The sequence below is a fragment of the Neoarius graeffei genome, chromosome 17 (genome assembly GCF_027579695.1).
Source record: "Neoarius graeffei isolate fNeoGra1 chromosome 17, fNeoGra1.pri, whole genome shotgun sequence".
Classification (NCBI taxonomy): Eukaryota; Metazoa; Chordata; class Actinopteri; order Siluriformes; family Ariidae; genus Neoarius; species Neoarius graeffei.
This window is the reverse complement of record NC_083585.1, coordinates 71,559,384-71,577,478: the sequence shown is the minus strand read 5'-3', so window position 1 is coordinate 71,577,478 and position 18,095 is coordinate 71,559,384. Positions and strand designations below refer to the sequence as shown.

Below are 18,095 nucleotides of genomic sequence, written 5' to 3'. Positions count from 1 at the left end.
AAAAATACACAAGGGGAGAGTCAGAAAACAGAGCAAGTCTGTGTGCACGCACGCAAGCGAGTGACATGCTGCTCTGTGCAGAAATAAAGCTGCAGTGAAATTACACTCTGTCCAACTAATTTGGGTGACAATGTCATATTCACACAAAAGCCCCTTTCGCAAACGAAGTCCGTTATTATATGGAAGTAAAAACAACACAGAATAGATAAGTTTAGATTAGATAAAACTTTACTGATCCCTTTGCGTGGGTTCCCTCAGGGAAATTAAGATTCCAGCAGCATCATTACAGATAAACAGAGAAAAGAAATGGAGAAAAACTTCTAGATAAATTAAAATAAATTATTTACATATACAAATATCAAAGAATAATATATGGGGAAGAAAGGAAGGGGGGGAAAGTGGGGTTACGGTGTGTGTGTCTGTCTGTCTGTGAGGAAGCAGGAAAGATATTGCACTTTACATTGCACATGCAGTCACGTGACCGGAATGTAAACAGCCGCCATCTTGTCGGTAAAAAACACAGCTGAATACTGCTGCATTCGTATAGTCTGGCTAACGCGACAAAGCTCTACGAGCTATTGGTCTGGCCAAGATATTAAGCCCAACCGTTTCCCAGAGCCCGTGGTTGACCCGCCTCCCTGAAATGCCTCAGTTTGCTACTGGTCGAAGCCAGAAAAGGCGGTGACGAAGCTTAAACCAATCACATCACTCTTTCCTCTGACGTATGTGACGCGACGGGGCTAACTGGTAGATTAAACTCTTACCGAAGCCGGTCGGGAGCAAGGCGAAAACGTCCTTCCTTTCAATAAATACCTCCAGGGCTGCTCTTTGCTCCATTTTCAATGAGAACTTCCCGTTGAATGCTTTCAATACAGCATCTATGCGTAATAGATGCGGAAGCGTGAATGAAGCGCTTCCGGCATAGATTCTGTAAACAATCTATGGCTTCCAGTCGCAGTTCTACTACGTCAGTGCCTTGAACACGCCTCTACCCAGGGCCGTTGGAGATGCTCAAAGTTGATTGGTTCCCAATTTTTCGGGAGCTTGGAAGAGCTGTAGATAGCTTGCCTGGCCAGACTAAGCTCGCAACAGGCCCTCGTGTTGCGTCACGCTTAGGATGGGCGGGCCCAGGCTAGCACTCATACAAAATGGATCAATTTCAACCGACGGACTACACGGCTCATTTTTCTAATGAACAGATAATTAGATACATGTCTAAAAAAAACGACCTACAGATTAGTGACCCTTATCGATTACCGGACGTAGTTTTCACGACCGTGTCAGTGGATATTGAACTGCCAGAGGTGGAATACCCAGACGTGTATAATTACCTCATTAACTTTCCCTCGCTGTTCAGTGGTGAAGCACTGCGTGCTTATAAATCTCTGGACAGTTATCTTTACAGAAATTCAGGATTTGTCAGCCACCCTCAGATGTGGCATCTTGTAAACAAGAAAATAATCCTCATTGGACGGGTAAGTCACTTAAGTATCGAGTATAGCACTGACCAGCTGATTATAGAATAGAATAAGGTAATTCCAGCTGTAATTCCAAATCGCCCGTCTTGTTTACCATGGATCTGGCGTTGGAGAGGTAGAGGCTTGGCAGTGGAGATTTGAGTGGCTGTTTTCTGAGCTTAGTCAACAAGCCGGCTCTGCCTGCAGCCTCGCTTTTGCTTCCTCTCCCGACGCCGCCTCCTTCGCCTGCCAGACCCGATAACAATCCACGGAGACCCCGCTGGTCTCGCTATCTCATCCGGAACGCTGTACATGCGATGGAAATCGCTACAAACCGTCATTTTCTGCTGGAAACCAATGTCCAGTAAGTCCATACGGTTGCAGTGGATATTGAAGTCTGGTACAGACAAACAACATGCAAAAATACACACAAAAACATAAAAAACGTGCACAGGTAGGGAGAGTTTGTAGCCGCAGCCGTTGTAGTAGAATTGTATATAGTAGGGTTTTCCAGAAGAAAAGATAGAAGCAGAACCAGAAGTAGAAGTAGAAGGCGGAAATATGGTGTTTGACCAACAAGATGGCGTCTGTTACAATCTGGATCGGCTATGATGTCACATGCAAGATCTCTACTGCTTATTGTTAGGCTAAGCTACTGCTCCTTCCCGTCCTCTGTCCTCCTGTTACCCCCCCAGAGAGGAGTTGTACAGTCTGATGGTGTGAGGGACAAAGGAGTTTTTGAGTCTGTTCGTCCTGCACTTGGGAAGGAGCATTCTGTCACTGAACAGGCTCCTCTGGTTGCTGAGGATGGTGTGCAGAGGGTGACTGGCATCGTCCATGATGTTCAACAGTTTGTCCATAGTCCTCTTCTCTGACACCGTCACCAGAGAGTCCTGCTTCATGCTGACCACAGAGCCGGCTCGCCTGATCAGTTTGTCCAGCCTGGATGTGTCCTTCTTGGATGTGCTGCCCCCCCAGCACACCATGGTGTAAAACAGGACATTGGCAACCACAGATTGATAGAAAATCCACAGGAGTTTCCTGCAGATGTTAAAGGACCGCAGCCTCCTAAGGAAGTATAGCCTGCTCTGTCCCTTCCTGTATAAGTGATTGGTGTTGCAAGTCCAGTCCAGCTTGCTGTCCAGCCACAGCCCGAGGTACTTGTAGGAATCCACAGCCTCCACTTCAACCAGAACTGGTCGTGACCTTGGTCTGGACCTCCCAAAGTCAATGACCAGCTCCTTGGTCTTCAATGTGTTGAGCTGCAGATAGTTCCTGTTGCACCACACAGCAAAGTCCCTCACCAGGCTCCTATACTCCTCCTCTCTGTCGTCACTGATACACCCAACGATGTCTGTGTCATCGGCAAACTTCTGAATGTGACACAGCTCCGAGTTGTAGCAGAAGTCCGTGGTGTACAGGGTAAAGAGAAGAGGGGCCAGCACCGTGCCCTGGGGTGCTCCAGTGCTGCTAATTACAGTGTCAGACGTGATGTCCTTCAGCCTGATGTACTGGGGCCTGTCAGTGAGGTAGCTGGAGATCCAGGTGACCAGGCAGGGGTCCACTCACATCCTGTTCAGTTTGTCCTGAAGCAATAGGGGCTGGATGGTGTTGAAGGCACTCGAGAAGTCCAAGAGGAGGATCCTCACTGTGCCATTTCCCTTATCCAGATGCGAGTGGGCTCGGTGTAGCAGGTAGAGGATGGCATCTTCCACACCAACACCTGCCCGGTACGCAAACTGCAGACAGTCCTGGGCATGTTGTACCTGGGGTCTGAGGAGGCTGAGGAAGAGCCACTCCAACGTCTTCATCAGATGTGAAGTGAGAGCCACCGGTCGGAAGTCGTTCAGCTCGCTGGGCCGATTCTTTTTGGGAACTGGAACGATACATGAGGTCTTCCAGAGGGTTGGCACTCTCCCCAGCTGCAGGCTGAGGTTGAAGATGCGTTGGAGTGGTTCACCCAGTTCAGCAGCGCAGGTCCTCAGTAGTTGGAGACACACCTTGTCCGGGCCTGCTGCTTTCCTGGGGTGAAGCTTCCTCGGTTGACCTCTGACCTGGTCTGCAGTAATGCATGGAGGAGTCTGTGTTGAGGTGGGGGAGGAGGGGGCTGCTGTGATGACTGGGGGGAGGTGTGTTGAGGGAAGAAGGAGAGATGGCTGCAGTGAGGGAGAGGGTGGGGGGACGTGGGCTGGTTGAACCGATTGAAAAAAATCATTCAACTCATTCGCCCTCTCCACTGTCCCCTCAACGACTCTGGTCTTTGTATTGTGGCCTGTGATGGTTTTCACACCTTCCCAGACCTTCCTCATGCTGTTCTCCTTCAGCTTCTGCTCCACCTTTCTCCTGTAGCTGTCCTTAGCTTCCCTCATGCAGCGTTTCACCTCCTGCTGTGCTGCTTTCATCGCCTCCCTATCCCTGCTCCTGAAGGCGGCTTTTTTCCTGTTGAGGACAGCTTTGACTTCGTGTGTTACCCATGGCTTGTTATTAGGGTAACACCGTACAGTCTTAGGCCAAGTTTACATTAGACCGTATCTGTCTCGTTTTCTTCGCGGATGCACTGTCCGTTTACATTAAAACGCCTGGAAACGCCGGAAAACGGGAATCCGCCAGCGTCCACGTATTCAATCCAGATCGTGTCTGGTCCGGTGCTGTGTAAACATTGAGAATACGCGGATACGCTGTGCTGAGCTCTAGCTGGCGTCGTCATTGGACAACGTCACTGTGACATCCACCTTCTTGATTCGCTGGCGTTGGTCATGTGACGCGACTGCTGAAAAACGGCGCGGACTTCCGCCTTGTATCACCTTTCATTAAAGAGTATAAAAGTATGAAAATACTGAAAATACTGATGCAAATACTGCCCATTGTGTAGTTATGATTGTCTTTAGGCTTGCCATCCTTCCACTTGCAAGTGGTAAGTGCTATGCGCTGGGATCACACACACAGCGGCTCAGTCCCAAATCACAGCTTGTGCACTCCACTCGCGCGCTGTGAGCTGTGCAGGGCCGGAGTGCGCACCCTCCAGAGGGCACTCGCTGTTCAGAGCGGAGTGATTTGGAGCGCAGGATGCCTGTGGAGCCGAGCGTATCCGTGTATTGGTGTTGCTGTGTGCACGCGAATCGTGTATTGGTGTTGCTGTGCACACTAATCGTTTTAAAAACGTTAATCTGATGATCCGCTGATACGGTCTAATGTAAACCCCACCTTAGCGGGGGAGACCACGTCTGCACAGAAGTTGAGGTAATCTGTCAGACAGTGTGCCAGCCCCTCTATGTCCTCACAGTGTGGGCTAAGCAGCACATCCCAGTCCGTGATGTCATAGCTGTCTCTGAGGGCATCTTCCATTTCAGGGGACCACCTCCTGATGGAGCTAGTTGTTGCAGGCTGCCTTTGGACCAGGGGGGTGTACCTCGGCTGTAGAAGAACCAGGTTGTGGTCAGACTTCCCTAGTGGGGGGAGGGGTGTGGCTCTGTATACATCCCTCACATGTACCCCTTTTCCACCAAATCAGTTCCAGGGCTGGTTCGGGGCCAGTGCTGGTGCTGGTTCACAACTCGTTCAACTTGCGAGCCAGCTGAGAACCAGTTTGCTTTTCCATAGCTCGCGGTACTAAGGGAAGCCACATCATTACGTCGCTGTATACGTCAGTTACGTCGCTACGTTTGCATAAACCTTGGCGCGAATATCGAAGCAAAAACAGCACGGAAGAAGCAGCAGCAACAATAATAATAACGGATGACTTCGCGTTTGTACAGCTGCTGCTTCTCGTTGCTTAAAAATGGCAATCTTTAGCGGTCTCGTTATTGTTGTTGGTCTTAACAACTCCGCCCCCCCCCGGCTGACGTAAGCGGTTCTTTCCTCTGGCCCAGCAGAGAGTTGGTGCTAGCCTGGAACCGTTTTTTCTGGCCCCAGAGCCAGTTCTTTGTCAGTGCAAACAGAAAACCCGGTTCCAAACTAAGCACTGGCCCCGAACCAGCCCTGGAACTGCTTTGGTGGAAAAGGGGCAATGAGCATACAGCAAGTCAATTGTCCTGTTGTTCCTTGTTGGACAATCCATAGCCTGGTAAAAAGCAGCCAAAGTAGAGTCCAAAGTAGCGTGATTAAAGTCCCCAGAAATGATAAATGCCTCAGGGTGCTGTGTCTGCAGCCTTGCTGTGACACAGTGAATCCCTTCACATGCAGCGGCTGCGTCTGCCCTCGGAGGGATGTAAACACAGATGGCGATCACATGACTGAACTCCCTCGGCAGATAATATGGCCGTAGGCTAACGGCTAGCAGCTCCAAGTCCAGGCAACATAAAACTGTCTTTACGGAGATATGTCCCGGGTTACACCAGCGGTTGTTGACATAAATGATGAGTCCCCCACCTTTGCTTTTCCCGCATGTGTTAGTGTCTCTGTCGGCTCTCACAGCAGTGAATCCCTGCAGGTCCACGCTAGCATCCGGTACAAGGCGTTAGCCATGTCTCCGTAAAGATAAATAAGCTGCTCTCCCGGTAAATCCGCTGGTTGTTCAGAGCAGAAAGCTCGTCTACTTTATTCAGCAGCAAGTTCACATTCCCCGTGATAACGGAGGGAATGGATGGTTTGTAGAGCTGCCGGTTGTCCGCTAGCCTAGCCTTTAGCTTAGCTCCAGCCTTGCAGCCCCTGGGTTTCCTCCTCAGCTCCGCTGGGATGGGGTGTCGTATCCCGGCTCGTCCCATTGTTTTCAGGGCCAGCAGCTCCTCTCTTGAATAAGTGAGAAAACTGGCTCCTGGTTGCGTGTTAAAGTTAAATACATCCATGTTATATAGTTAAACACACTATTGGCCCTTTTCCACTACCCTTTTTCAGCTCACTTCAGCCCGACACGGCTCGCGTTTCGACTACCAAAAACCAGCACGACTCAGCTCGCTTCAGCCCTGCTTAGCCCCTAAAACTCGCACCGTTTTAGAGTGGGGCTGAAGCGAGCCAAACCGTGCCGAGTGAGGCTGGGGGCGTGAGCAGACACTCCCCTGTGCACTGATTGGTGAGGAGGAGTGTCCTCACATGCCCACACACGCCCCGCAAGCGCGCTGGGATCTGTAAACACCGCAAACCCGGAAGAAGAATTACGAATTACGAGAATTTCTGAAGCCTTATGCGCCTCGCCTCATCTATACGCTCTTGCCAGTATCTGTCCGCGTTGTCGGTGACAACAAGCCACAGCACCAAGACCAGCAACACTAACGACTCCATGTCTTTCATGTTTATTGTTTACTATTCGGGTCGTGAGACTACCGCTTAAAAGCTCACTGATGTCACTGTTTGCGCTGCTTAACGACATCACCTGACGTCCACCCACTTTCGCTAACTCCACCCAATGTGTCCACCCACTTCCAGCCAGCACGGTTCAGCGCGGTTGTAGTCGAAATGCAACTCCAACAGCCCCGCTCAGCTCGACTCAGCACGGCACAGCTCAGCCCGACTCAGCTGCGTTTGTAGTGGAAAAGCGGCATATGTCTTCGTAAGAAGAGCAAAAAAGTAAAAAAAAAAAAAAAGGTGGGAAAAAAAAAAAAAAAAGAGGTTTATAGAGCTAAAAACTACAGAGCTACTGGACAGGCAGCCATCTCACACAGCGCCCATACGTATTATTTACATTCCCACTCAGTCTTCCATAACAGAAAAGTTACGGATATTGCGTATTCCCACCTGCCTGTATCAGGAGCCCGTCTACGGAGATCCTATCCACTTCCTATTAAAGGGAACCCGCAGCGAAAAATAAACATCGGCTAGAAATATTACACATGTAGCACAAATGCATTTTGACTCCCCTACATTCTCTCACTGCGTCGCACAAATTTTACAAGTTTAGTGTTTTTAAAATTCTTTTGTATTGCCACTCAAGTTCCACTTCAGGGCACAGCCCATTTTATGGGCGGAGTCAAAGGTCAGCATGACGTAGAATCGTGGATAGGTTTCCTGTATTCCGATCGGCTCGCCGGAGCCAAAAACATTGTTGTAAAACAATAAATGTGACGATATAAAGCACGTTTTCAGTGTTCCACTGCTGACAACTGAGCGACGGAAATGGGATTCAGACCATGCAAGCTGATTAGCTAGACATTCAAAGCTTATATTATACTATATTTTATATATGACTGATTCCACGCTTATGGGTACTGAAATGGGGACATGAACTTATTTTTAAAAATTCACCTAAAACCATTTCTTTTTTTACCATCAGGTCACAAAACATGTAATCTTTAATGAATGATATGTTAAAAGATAACTTTAATTTTCTGAGATGTAATAAAAACATATTTATATGCCAAAGTCAAGCCTATGAGTTCCAAAATGATGTCTGTTACATTACTTCTGTTACGATTGTCCATCTCGCGTCTGTTACAAATTAATTACAATCTAGCTATATACCATGTTAATCTTATTGAAAGAATGTGTATGTTTATTCTACTACACATGTTTATTAATTATATTTGCTAAAACATCACCTTCCTATGTTTCAAAAAGTAATTCTACATTGTTAAAATTGAGAATATACACTCACCGGCCACTTTATTAGGTACACCTGTCCAACTGCTCGTTAACACTTAATTTCTAATCAGCCAATCACATGGCGGCAACTCAGTGCATTTAGGCATGTAGACATGGTCAAGACAATCTCCTGCAGTTCAAACCGAGCATCAGTATGGGGAAGAAAGGTGATTTGAGTGACTTTGAACGTGGCATGGTTGTTGGTGCCAGAAGGGCTGGTTTGAGTATTTCAGAAACTGCTGATCTACTGGGATTTTCATGCACAACCATCTCTAGGGTTTACAGAGAATGGTCCGAAAAAGAAAAAATATCCAGTGAGCGGCAGTTCTGTGGGCGGAAATGCCTTGTTGATGCCAGAGGTCAGAGGAGAATGGCCAGACTGGTTCGAGCTGATAGAAAGGCAACAGTGACTCAAATAACCACCCGTTACAACCAAGGTAGGCAGAAGAGCATCTCTGAACGCACAGTACGTCGAACTTTGAGGCAGATGAGCTACAGCAGCAGAAGACCACGCCGGGTGCCACTCCTTTCAGCTAAGAACAGGAAACTGAGGCTACAATTTGCACAAGCTCATCGAAATTGGACAATAGAAGGTTGGAAAAACGTTGCCTGGTCTGATGAGTCTCGATTTCTGCTGCGACATTCGAATGGTAGGGTCAGAATTTGGCGTCAACAACATGAAAGCATGGATCCATCCTGCCTTGTATCAACGGTTCAGGCTGGTGGTGGTGGTGTAATGGTGTGGGGAATATTTTCTTGGCACTCTTTGGGCCCCTTGGTACCAATTGAGCATCGTTGCAACGCCACAGCCTACCTGAGTATTGTTGCTGACCATGTCCATCCCTTTATGACCACAATGTACCCAACTTCTGATGGCTACTTTCAGCAGGATAATGCGCCATGTCATAAAGCTGGAATCATCTCAGACTGGTTTCTTGAACATGACAATGAGTTCACTGTACTCAAATGGCCTCCACAGTCACCAGATCTCAATCCAATAGAGCATCTTTGGGATGTGGTGGAACGGGAGATTCGCATCATGGATGTGCAGCCGACAAATCTGCGCCAACTGTGTGATGCCATCATGTCAATATGGACCAAACTCTCTGAGGAATGCTTCCAGCACCTTGTTGAATCTATGCCACGAAGAACTGAAGCAGTTCTGAAGGCAAAAGGGGGTCCAACCCGTTACTAGCATGGTGTACCTAATAAAGTGGCCGGTGAGTGTATATGTCCACAACACTTCTGTTACATTCTGACTTTGGCATATAAATATGTTTTTATTACATCTCAGAAAATTAAAGTTATCTTTTAACACATCATTCATTAAAGATTACATGTTTTGTGACTTGTGACCTGATGGTAAAATAAGAAATGGTTTTAGGTGAATTTTTAAAAATAAGTTCATGTCCCCATTTCAGTACCCATAAGCGTGGAATCACTCATATTATATATATATATATATATATATATATATATATATATATATATATATATACACACACATACACACACACACACACACACACATACATACATACACACACACACGTGTGGTTTTTATCTATATCTATCTCAAAGCCAAGTCAAAGTCCCTTCCCCAGCAGTCTCCCATCCCAGTACTAACCAGCTCCTTTGAGGCGTATGGTAGAGCCCTGCACTCCCACGGGACCCGCCGGAAAGCAGTGCGGCACGGGACAAATTTTGAAAGCTCATTGCGAGCGCGGGCGGGACCGGAAGTGCACATATGCGCGCACGGGCGGGAGTGCACATATGCGGCGGGAGCGGGAGTGCACATATGCGGCGCGGGCGGGAACGGTGATAAGCTACAGTCCCGCTAACTAAAAACGTGTTTGAAATAAAATTTATAAATTATTAATTTATGTCTATCATATATAATTTGTGCTGGATATTTTATTTGGCATTAATAAAAACATTTTAAGATGCCTAAATTTGCAGAGAGAGTCAGATTGCCAGATTGAGTGAGGAATGGCATCTTAAATTTGCCATTGATCACCCTAACGGGAAATCCTTTGATCACTCTAATGACTCGCAGTTCACACCCAGCTAGCAAGAGAACCATGAGTGAAGTGATTTACAGCTTGCGTTAGTCTACAACTCTAATCAGAGAGACAGGTTACACAATGACGGTAGGCTTGACTCAATGCTATCCCAGAAATCCTTCCTGTAATATGCAAATTTGGCTGTCCAATCAGAGGCGGCCAAATTTGCATATTACAGGAAGGATTTCTGGGATAGCATTGAGTCAAGCCTACCGTCACTGTGTAACCCGTCTCTCTGATTAGAGTTGTAGACTAACTCAAGCAGTAAATCAATTCACTTCTCTTACTAGCTCTGCTTTGCAATAAAAAAAAAAAAAAAACACCATTGGTACAAAGCAAGCCCATTCACTTTATGCTGATCAGAGAATTACAATGGTTTCTCATGTGATAAAAATGTGCGATTCGCGATTAAATATTTTAATCGCTTGACAGCAATAATTATTATTATTATTATTATTAGAGACACTACATGCTGAATTCAGAAACAAGGTAAATAAACGTGAACGTGAGCTGTAGATATTTATGCTCAAATCCACTCAAAGTAGGGGGCGGGGCACCATCACGCTGTGTCAAGACAAGAACTTTCCTGAGAAATAACGCGAACGTCTGCATCATGCGGGATTTGCGGGCAGGAGTGGGACAAAATATGGCAGGCGCGGGCGGGACTGAAAATCATAATTCTTTGCGGGCGCGGGCGGGACTGCACAATGCGGGCGCGGGCGGGAGCGGGACTGAAAAATCCGACCCGCGCAGACCTCTAGCGTATGGGTGCAGCACCGATCTCCGTTTCAATAGTCCTCTGGTAAGTCACAAGAGTTTGACTTCCCTACCTGCATGTGTATTGCAGCGTGCCTTGCCAGATGGCAGTAGGTACCATTTTTATGATGGTCTTTGGGATGACCCGACCATGAGTAGAACTCGCGAGCTCCTGGTCAAGAGGCAGACACACTAACCCCACTAGGCCAACTCACAGTATATATAGGGGACAGAGTTGAATGACTTTTTCAATCGGTTCAACCAGCCCATGTCCCCCCCCACCCTCTCTGCAGCCATCTCTCCTTCTTCCCTCAACACACCTCCCCCCAGTCATCACAGCAGCCCCCTCCTCCCCCACCCCAACACAGACTCCTCCATGCATTACTGCAGACCAGGTCAGAGGTCAACCGAGGAAGCTTCACCCCAGGAAAGCAGCAGGCCCGGACAAGGTGTGTCCCCGACTACTGAAGACCTGCGCTGCTGAACTGGGTGAACCACTCCAACGCATCTTCAACCTCAGCCTGCAGCTGGGGAGAGTGCCCACCCTCTGGAAGACCTCATGTATTGTTCCAGTTCCCAAAAAGAATCGGCCCAGCGAGCTGAACAACTCCCGACTGGTGGCGCTCATTTCACATCTGATGAAGACATTGGCGCGGCTCTTCCTCAGCCTCCTCAGACCCCAGGTACAACATGCCCAGGACTGTCTGCGGTTTGCGTACCGGGCAGGTGTCGGTGTGGAAGACGCCATCCTCTACCTGCTACACCGAGCCCACTCGCATCTGGATAAGGGAAATGGCACAGTAAGGATCCTCTTCTTGGACTTCTCGAGTGCCTTCAACACCATCCAGCCCCTATTGCTTCAGGACAAACTGAACAGGATGTGAGTGGACCCCTGCCTGGTCACCTGGATCTCCAGCTACCTCACTGACAGGCCGCAGTACGTCAAGCTGAAGGACATTACGTCTGACACTGTGATTAGCAGCACTGGAGCACCCCAGGGCATGGTGCTGGCCCCTCTTCTCTTCATCCTGTACACCACGGACTTCTACTACAACTCAGAGCTGTGTCACATTCAGAAGTTTGCCAATGACACAGCCATCGTTGGGTGCATCAGTGACGACAGAGAGGAGAAGTATAGGAGCCTGGTGAGGTACTTTGCTGTGTGGTGCAACAGGAACCATCTGCACCTCGAAGACCAAGGAGCTGGTCATTGACTTTGGGAGGTCCAGACCAAGGTGACGACCAGTTCTGCTCGAGGGAGTAGAAGTGGAGGCTGTGGATTCCTACAAGTACCTCGGGCTGTGGCTGGACAGCAAGCTGGACTGGACTTGCAACACCAATCACTTATACAGGAAGGGACAGAGCAGGCTATACTTCCTTAGGAGGCTGCGGTCCTTTAACATCTGCAGGAAACTCCTGTGGATGTTCTATCAGTCTGTGGTTGCCGGTGTCCTGTTTTACACCGTGGTGTGCTGGGGGGGTGGGGGCAGCACATCCAAGGAGGACACATCCCGGCTGGACAAACTGATCAGGCGGGCCGGCTCTGTGGTCAGCGTGAAGCTGGACTCTCTGGTGACGGTAGCAGAGAAGAGGTCTGTGGACAAACTATTGAACATCATGGACGATGCCAGTTACCCTCTGCACACAGTCATCAGCAACCAGAGGAGCCTGTTCAGTGACAGAATGCTCCTTCCCAAGTGCAGGATGAACAGACTCAAACTCCTTTGTCCCTCACGCCATCAGACTGTACAACTCCTCTCTGGGGGGGAGGAGGGGTAACAGGAGGACAGAGGATGGGAAGGAGCAGTAGCCTTGCCTAACAATAAGCAATACCGGACAATGTGCAATATCTCTCCTGACGCCGCCCCCCCCCCCCCTTTCTCTTTTTATTTCCCTCCTTCCCCCCCCTTCCCCATGTCTTATTCTTTTTATATTTGTATATGTAAATAATTTATTTTAATTTATCTACAAGTTCTCTATTTTCTCTGTTTATCTGTAATGATGCTGCTGGAATCTTAATTTCCCTGAGGGAACCCACCCAAAGGGATCAATAAAGTTTTATCTAATCTAAAAGTTCAAGGGGTATGAATACAAGGCACTGTGTGTGCATAATATACAGGGTATCTGCACATTTTTCAAGTACAAATTTAAAGACTTTTAAGACCTTTTCAAGACCTCTAAATGGAAAAATTAAGACTGTACCATGGCAAAGAAAATGATAAATACGACAACTTAAAACTGTTTTCTGCAATAGTTTTTTTACTAACTTTAAAAAGAATGCACACAATTGGTGAACAACAGGGTGCATCAATGGCAACTCTTAGACATGCAAACAGCTGAAGCAAAGTCGTGTGTCTTGGGCCTGCAGAACTACTGTAGCAGCGAGGAGAAGACTGGGGTTTACTGGAGAAAACACCATGAATCATTTCAAAAACGAAAACAAACAGCAAGTAGAACCACCTGAACAACCTTAGCCGGCATTATTTCAATCCCCAAAGATTATCTTTGATGTGTGATTTTGTGTCCAACAGCAAAATCAGTGTGAGTGTGGTACAGTATACAGCTGGCTGAGGAAGTTCTCGAGTATCTTCTGCATTATAGCAGGTAACAGCATAAACCTGTTTATGCATTCATACAATCATCAGAGCGTTACATTAAACACAGAAAAACTACTGTCACCTTTCATAACCATTATCAATATTAATGTGTTGTAATAACTAAACTAATTATCAGTGCAATTGTTATATCAATGTTCATTATTCAAAAATAATCATTAATTATTATCTATAATCCATGAATAATTGTTTGTACTACTACTACTACTACTACTAATAATAATAATAATAATAATAACTCAATTTTATAACATTTTAATAATCACTACTTATTAGCTATATTAATTGAGTAGCAATTATAATTCAGTATTAATTACTACTTAATTAATAAGCAGTGATTATCAAAATGTAATTTAATAATTAGTAATTATCAACTACTAAATTATACTAATAAATAATTAGTGATTATAAAAACACTAAAATTGAGTTATAAGATTAAGTTAAAATTATTAAAAAAGTAGTTATTATTAGTAGTGATACAAACTATTCATGGATTATAGATAATTTGTTTTTAATAGTGAACATTGATAACTGAACTGATAACTAACAAGTATTACTAGTAGTATTGTTTATTATTAGTAGTACAGTTATTTTATATCAATGTTCACCATTTAAAAAAAAAAGTTATCTATAATCCATGAGTATTTGTTTGTATTCTACCAATTACTACTTTTTAATAATTTGTAATAATTTTTAATAACTTAATTTTATAACATTTAATAATCCCTAGTACTTAATCACTAATTCATAAGTAGTAATGATTAATCAATAATTACTATTACTACTAATTATTATTAGTGGTTAATATTCTTATTATATTAAAAACACTGTTGTAGACGATAAGTAATAAAACAAACTTTTTGTACAAATTATTTATATTGTACTATACTTAGAATTATTGTATTTTCTGGAGTTCTTTGTAATTGAGTTTTGAAATAAAGGTTGTTTATATATTTATATTTAACTTAGTACAATAAACAATGTTAATTATGTAAAAAAAAAATGATGCTAATCATTAGTAGTAGTATTTCCTATAAGCCCCATTTTCCACCTGACTCTTGTGCGCATGCGCGAACCCCCCTGCGTTTCACTCCGGAGCGCTTGACCTCTAACGCGCGCGCGCGCGCCTCGTGTCGGTGAAAAACCAGTTTCCCAGTGGGCGTGTCCCCAGCGCTGCGTTACCGTCTTTAAACACATTTGTGCGATCCAGCGCTTTTTATCACAAACGATTCTTCTCCTTATTTTGAGGGTATTTGTCATCCCCCAACCACTTGTCGTTAAACAGACATCTTCCCATAATTATCAACGCTTTCTAGTGCCCACGTAAGCTACCTGCGCATCTCTCACTCTTAACCACCGCACCGCACTTCCTCCAGTAGCCTCCTAACGTTAGTTCTTGATCTACGGAATGCACAGAACACACAGAACCAATGCTGCCCCCAAAAGGTGCGCTGGTCACTTTTAAAATTACAGTTAAAAAAAAAATACCCAAACCGGATGGAGACATTTCACTCGTTCGGTCCAATATTAAATTTAATACCTCCCTTTCGAAAATTCCAGTCATTCCAAACAATTTAAGACGTTTTAAGGCCTTGAAAACCGAAAGTTGTATTTAAGACTTAAGGACCCGCGGGAACCCTGATCTACACACACACACACACACACACACACAGCCTTAAAAAAAGTATTCACACCCCTTGAACTTTTTCACATTTTTCCACCTTACAACCACGAACTTAAAAGTTTGAGGTTATGTGATAGACCAACACAGAGTAGCACATAATTGTAAAGTGAAACAAAAATGATAAATGGTCTTCAAAATTTTAAACAAATAAAAATCTGAAAAATGTGGTGTGCATTAGTATTCAGCCCCCTGTACTCTGATACCTCAAAATACAATCCAGTGCAATCAACTGCCTTCAGAAGTCGTCTAATTAGTTAATAGAGTCCTACTGTGTGTAATTTACTCTCAGCATAAATACACTTGTTCTGTGAAGGCCTCAGTGGTTTGTTAGAGAACACGAAAGAACAAACAGCATCATGAATACCAAAGAACTCACCAGACAGGTCAGGGATAAAGTTCTGGAGAAGTTTAAAGCAGGGTTAGGTTATAAAAAAAAAAAAGATATCCCAAGCTCTGAACATCTCAAGAAGCACTGTTCAATCCATCCTTCAAAAATGGAAAAAGTATGGCACAACTGCAAACCTACCAAGACATGGCCATCCACCTAAACTGACAGAGCGAGCAAGGAGAGCACTGGTCAGAGAAGCAGCCAAGAGGCCCATGATCACTCTGGAGGAGCTGCAGAAATCCACAGCTCAGGTGGGAGAATCTGTGCACAGGACAACTATAAAGTCGTACACTCCACAAATCTGGCCTTTTTGGAAGAGTGGCAAGAAGAAAGCCATTGTTGAAAGACAGGCATAAGAAGCCATGTAGGGGGCACAGCAAACATGTGGAAGAAGGTGCTTTGGTCAGATGAGACCACAGTTGAACTTTTTGGCCTAAATGCAAAGCGCTATGTGTGGCGGAAAACTAACACTGCTCATCACCCTGCACACACCATCCCCACTGTGGAACACGGTGGTGGCAGCATCATGCTATGGGGATGCTTTTCTTCAGCAGGGACAGGGAAGCTGGTCAGAGTTGATGGGAAGATGGATGGAGCTAAATACAGGGCAATCCTGGAAGAAAACCTGTTGGAGGCTGCAAAAGACTTGAGACTGGGAAGGAGATTCACCTTCCAGCAAGACAATGACCCTAAACATACAGCCAGAGCTACAATGGAATGGTTTAGATCAAATAATATTCATGTGTTAGAATGGCCCAGTCAAAGTCCAGACCTAAATCCCATCGAGCATCTGTGGCAAGACTTGAAAATTGCTGTTCACAGACGCTCTCCATCCAATCTGGCTGAGCTTGAACTATTTTGCAAAGAAGAATGGGCAAAAATTTCAGTGTCTAGATGTGCAAAGCTGGTAGAGACATACCACAAAAGACTTGCAGCTGTAATTGCAGCAAAAGGTGGCTCTACAAAGTATTGACGCAGGGGGGCTGAATACTAATGCACATCACATTTTTCAGATTTTTATTTGTTTAAAATTTTGAAGACCATTTATCATTTTCGTTTCACTTCACAATTATGTGCTACTCTGTGTTGGTCTATCACATAAAACCTCAATAAAAATACTTAAGTTCGTGGTTGTAAGGTGGAAAAATGTGAAAAGTTCAAGGGGTATGAATACTTTTGCAAGGCACTGTGTGTGTGTAAAACCCCACACATGCACACTAATATATGTAAGCTTTGAATGTATACTACTGCCTTAAAGTGGGGGAAATTTTTAAAAAGCAAATTAAAAATAAGGGATGGATTAAAAACCCAAGACTGAGACAACATTTCACTTTCAAAACTACAACAATTGGTCTCCTCAGTTCCCAAACGTTTACAGAGTTGTTAAAAGTAGAGGTGAAGCAGCAGTGGTAAACACACCCCACCCCAAGTTTTTTTGAAATATGCTGCTGACATCAAATTCAAAATGAACATCTCACATCATCTCTAGCCGCTTTATCCTGTTCTACAGGGTCGCAGGCGAGCTGGATCCTATCCCAGCTGACTACGGGTGAAAGGCGGGGTTCACCCTGGACAAGTCGCCAGGTCATCACAGGGCTGACACATAGACACAGACAACCATTCACACTCACATTCACACCTACGCTCAATTTAGAGTCACCAGTTAACCTAACCTGCATGTCTTTGGACTGTGGGGGAAACCGGAGCACCCGGAGGAAACCCACGCGGACACGGGGAGAACATGCAAACTCCGCACAGAAAGGCCCTCGCCGGCCCCGGGGCTCGAACCCAGACCTTCTTGCTGTGAGGCGACAGCGCTAACCACTACACCACCGTGCTGCCCCAAAATGAACATATTTAAAATAAATAAATAAAATTTCTCAGTTTCAACATTTGATATGCTGTCTTTCCACTATTTTCAATGAAAAAGGGTTTTCATGATTTGCAAATCTTCACATTACATTTTCATTCGCATTTTACACAGCGTCACAACTTTTTGGGAATTGGTGATGTAAATAAAACTGTACCATAGGTATGCAAGTCTGTGGAAAACAAGCTTTATGTACGGTTTGCTCCTATCCGCAGTTTTGCTTGTCCACGTTAGATCTGGGAACGTGACTCCTACTGCATCTGATGTTTTCTTTGCTTGTTGTTTAGAGATGCTGCCGCTTGCTTTACACGGAGGCAGTACGAGTGCCGTCACATCATGTACGTCACCGCCAGCACAACATGTAAATCCGATATTTCCGGAGCAAAAGATTTCTGTAAACGTTACTGGGTCGACAGAGGAGAGATTAACGTTTCCACTTTACTGTTTTTCTCCCATTCACACAGGACTTCATTACAGCATAATAATGATAAAACACTTCACTGGGGTAAAAGTAACAACACAGCACGACCAGCCAGACCCCCACCCACACCCCCCTGTACAGAACAATACGTCCTCTATCAGCAGTGTGACTGACCCTCTGCAGTAGTTTGTCCCTGTACAGCTCCACCTGTTCCTGAATGCTCTGGGTGGATTTTTTGGTCCGTTTTCCAGATTCCAGCTCATCCTGAAACTTCATCACTTTGAGCTGTAAACAGAAGTGTTATTAAATATCTAACAGAATTCCTGGC

At 45.4% G+C, this 18,095-nt stretch overlaps 1 protein-coding gene across 1 annotated transcript in view; it reads right to left on the bottom strand.

Annotated features, from left to right (window-relative positions):
• Positions 1 to 18,095, bottom strand: part of u2surp (U2 snRNP-associated SURP domain containing) — a 54,307-nt gene that overhangs the window by 4,958 nt on the left and 31,254 nt on the right. The window contains exon 22 of the mRNA XM_060897976.1: positions 17,942 to 18,052. Coding sequence (XP_060753959.1) covers positions 17,942 to 18,052 — 111 coding nt within the window. The remainder of the gene's footprint in view (positions 1 to 17,941; positions 18,053 to 18,095) is intronic.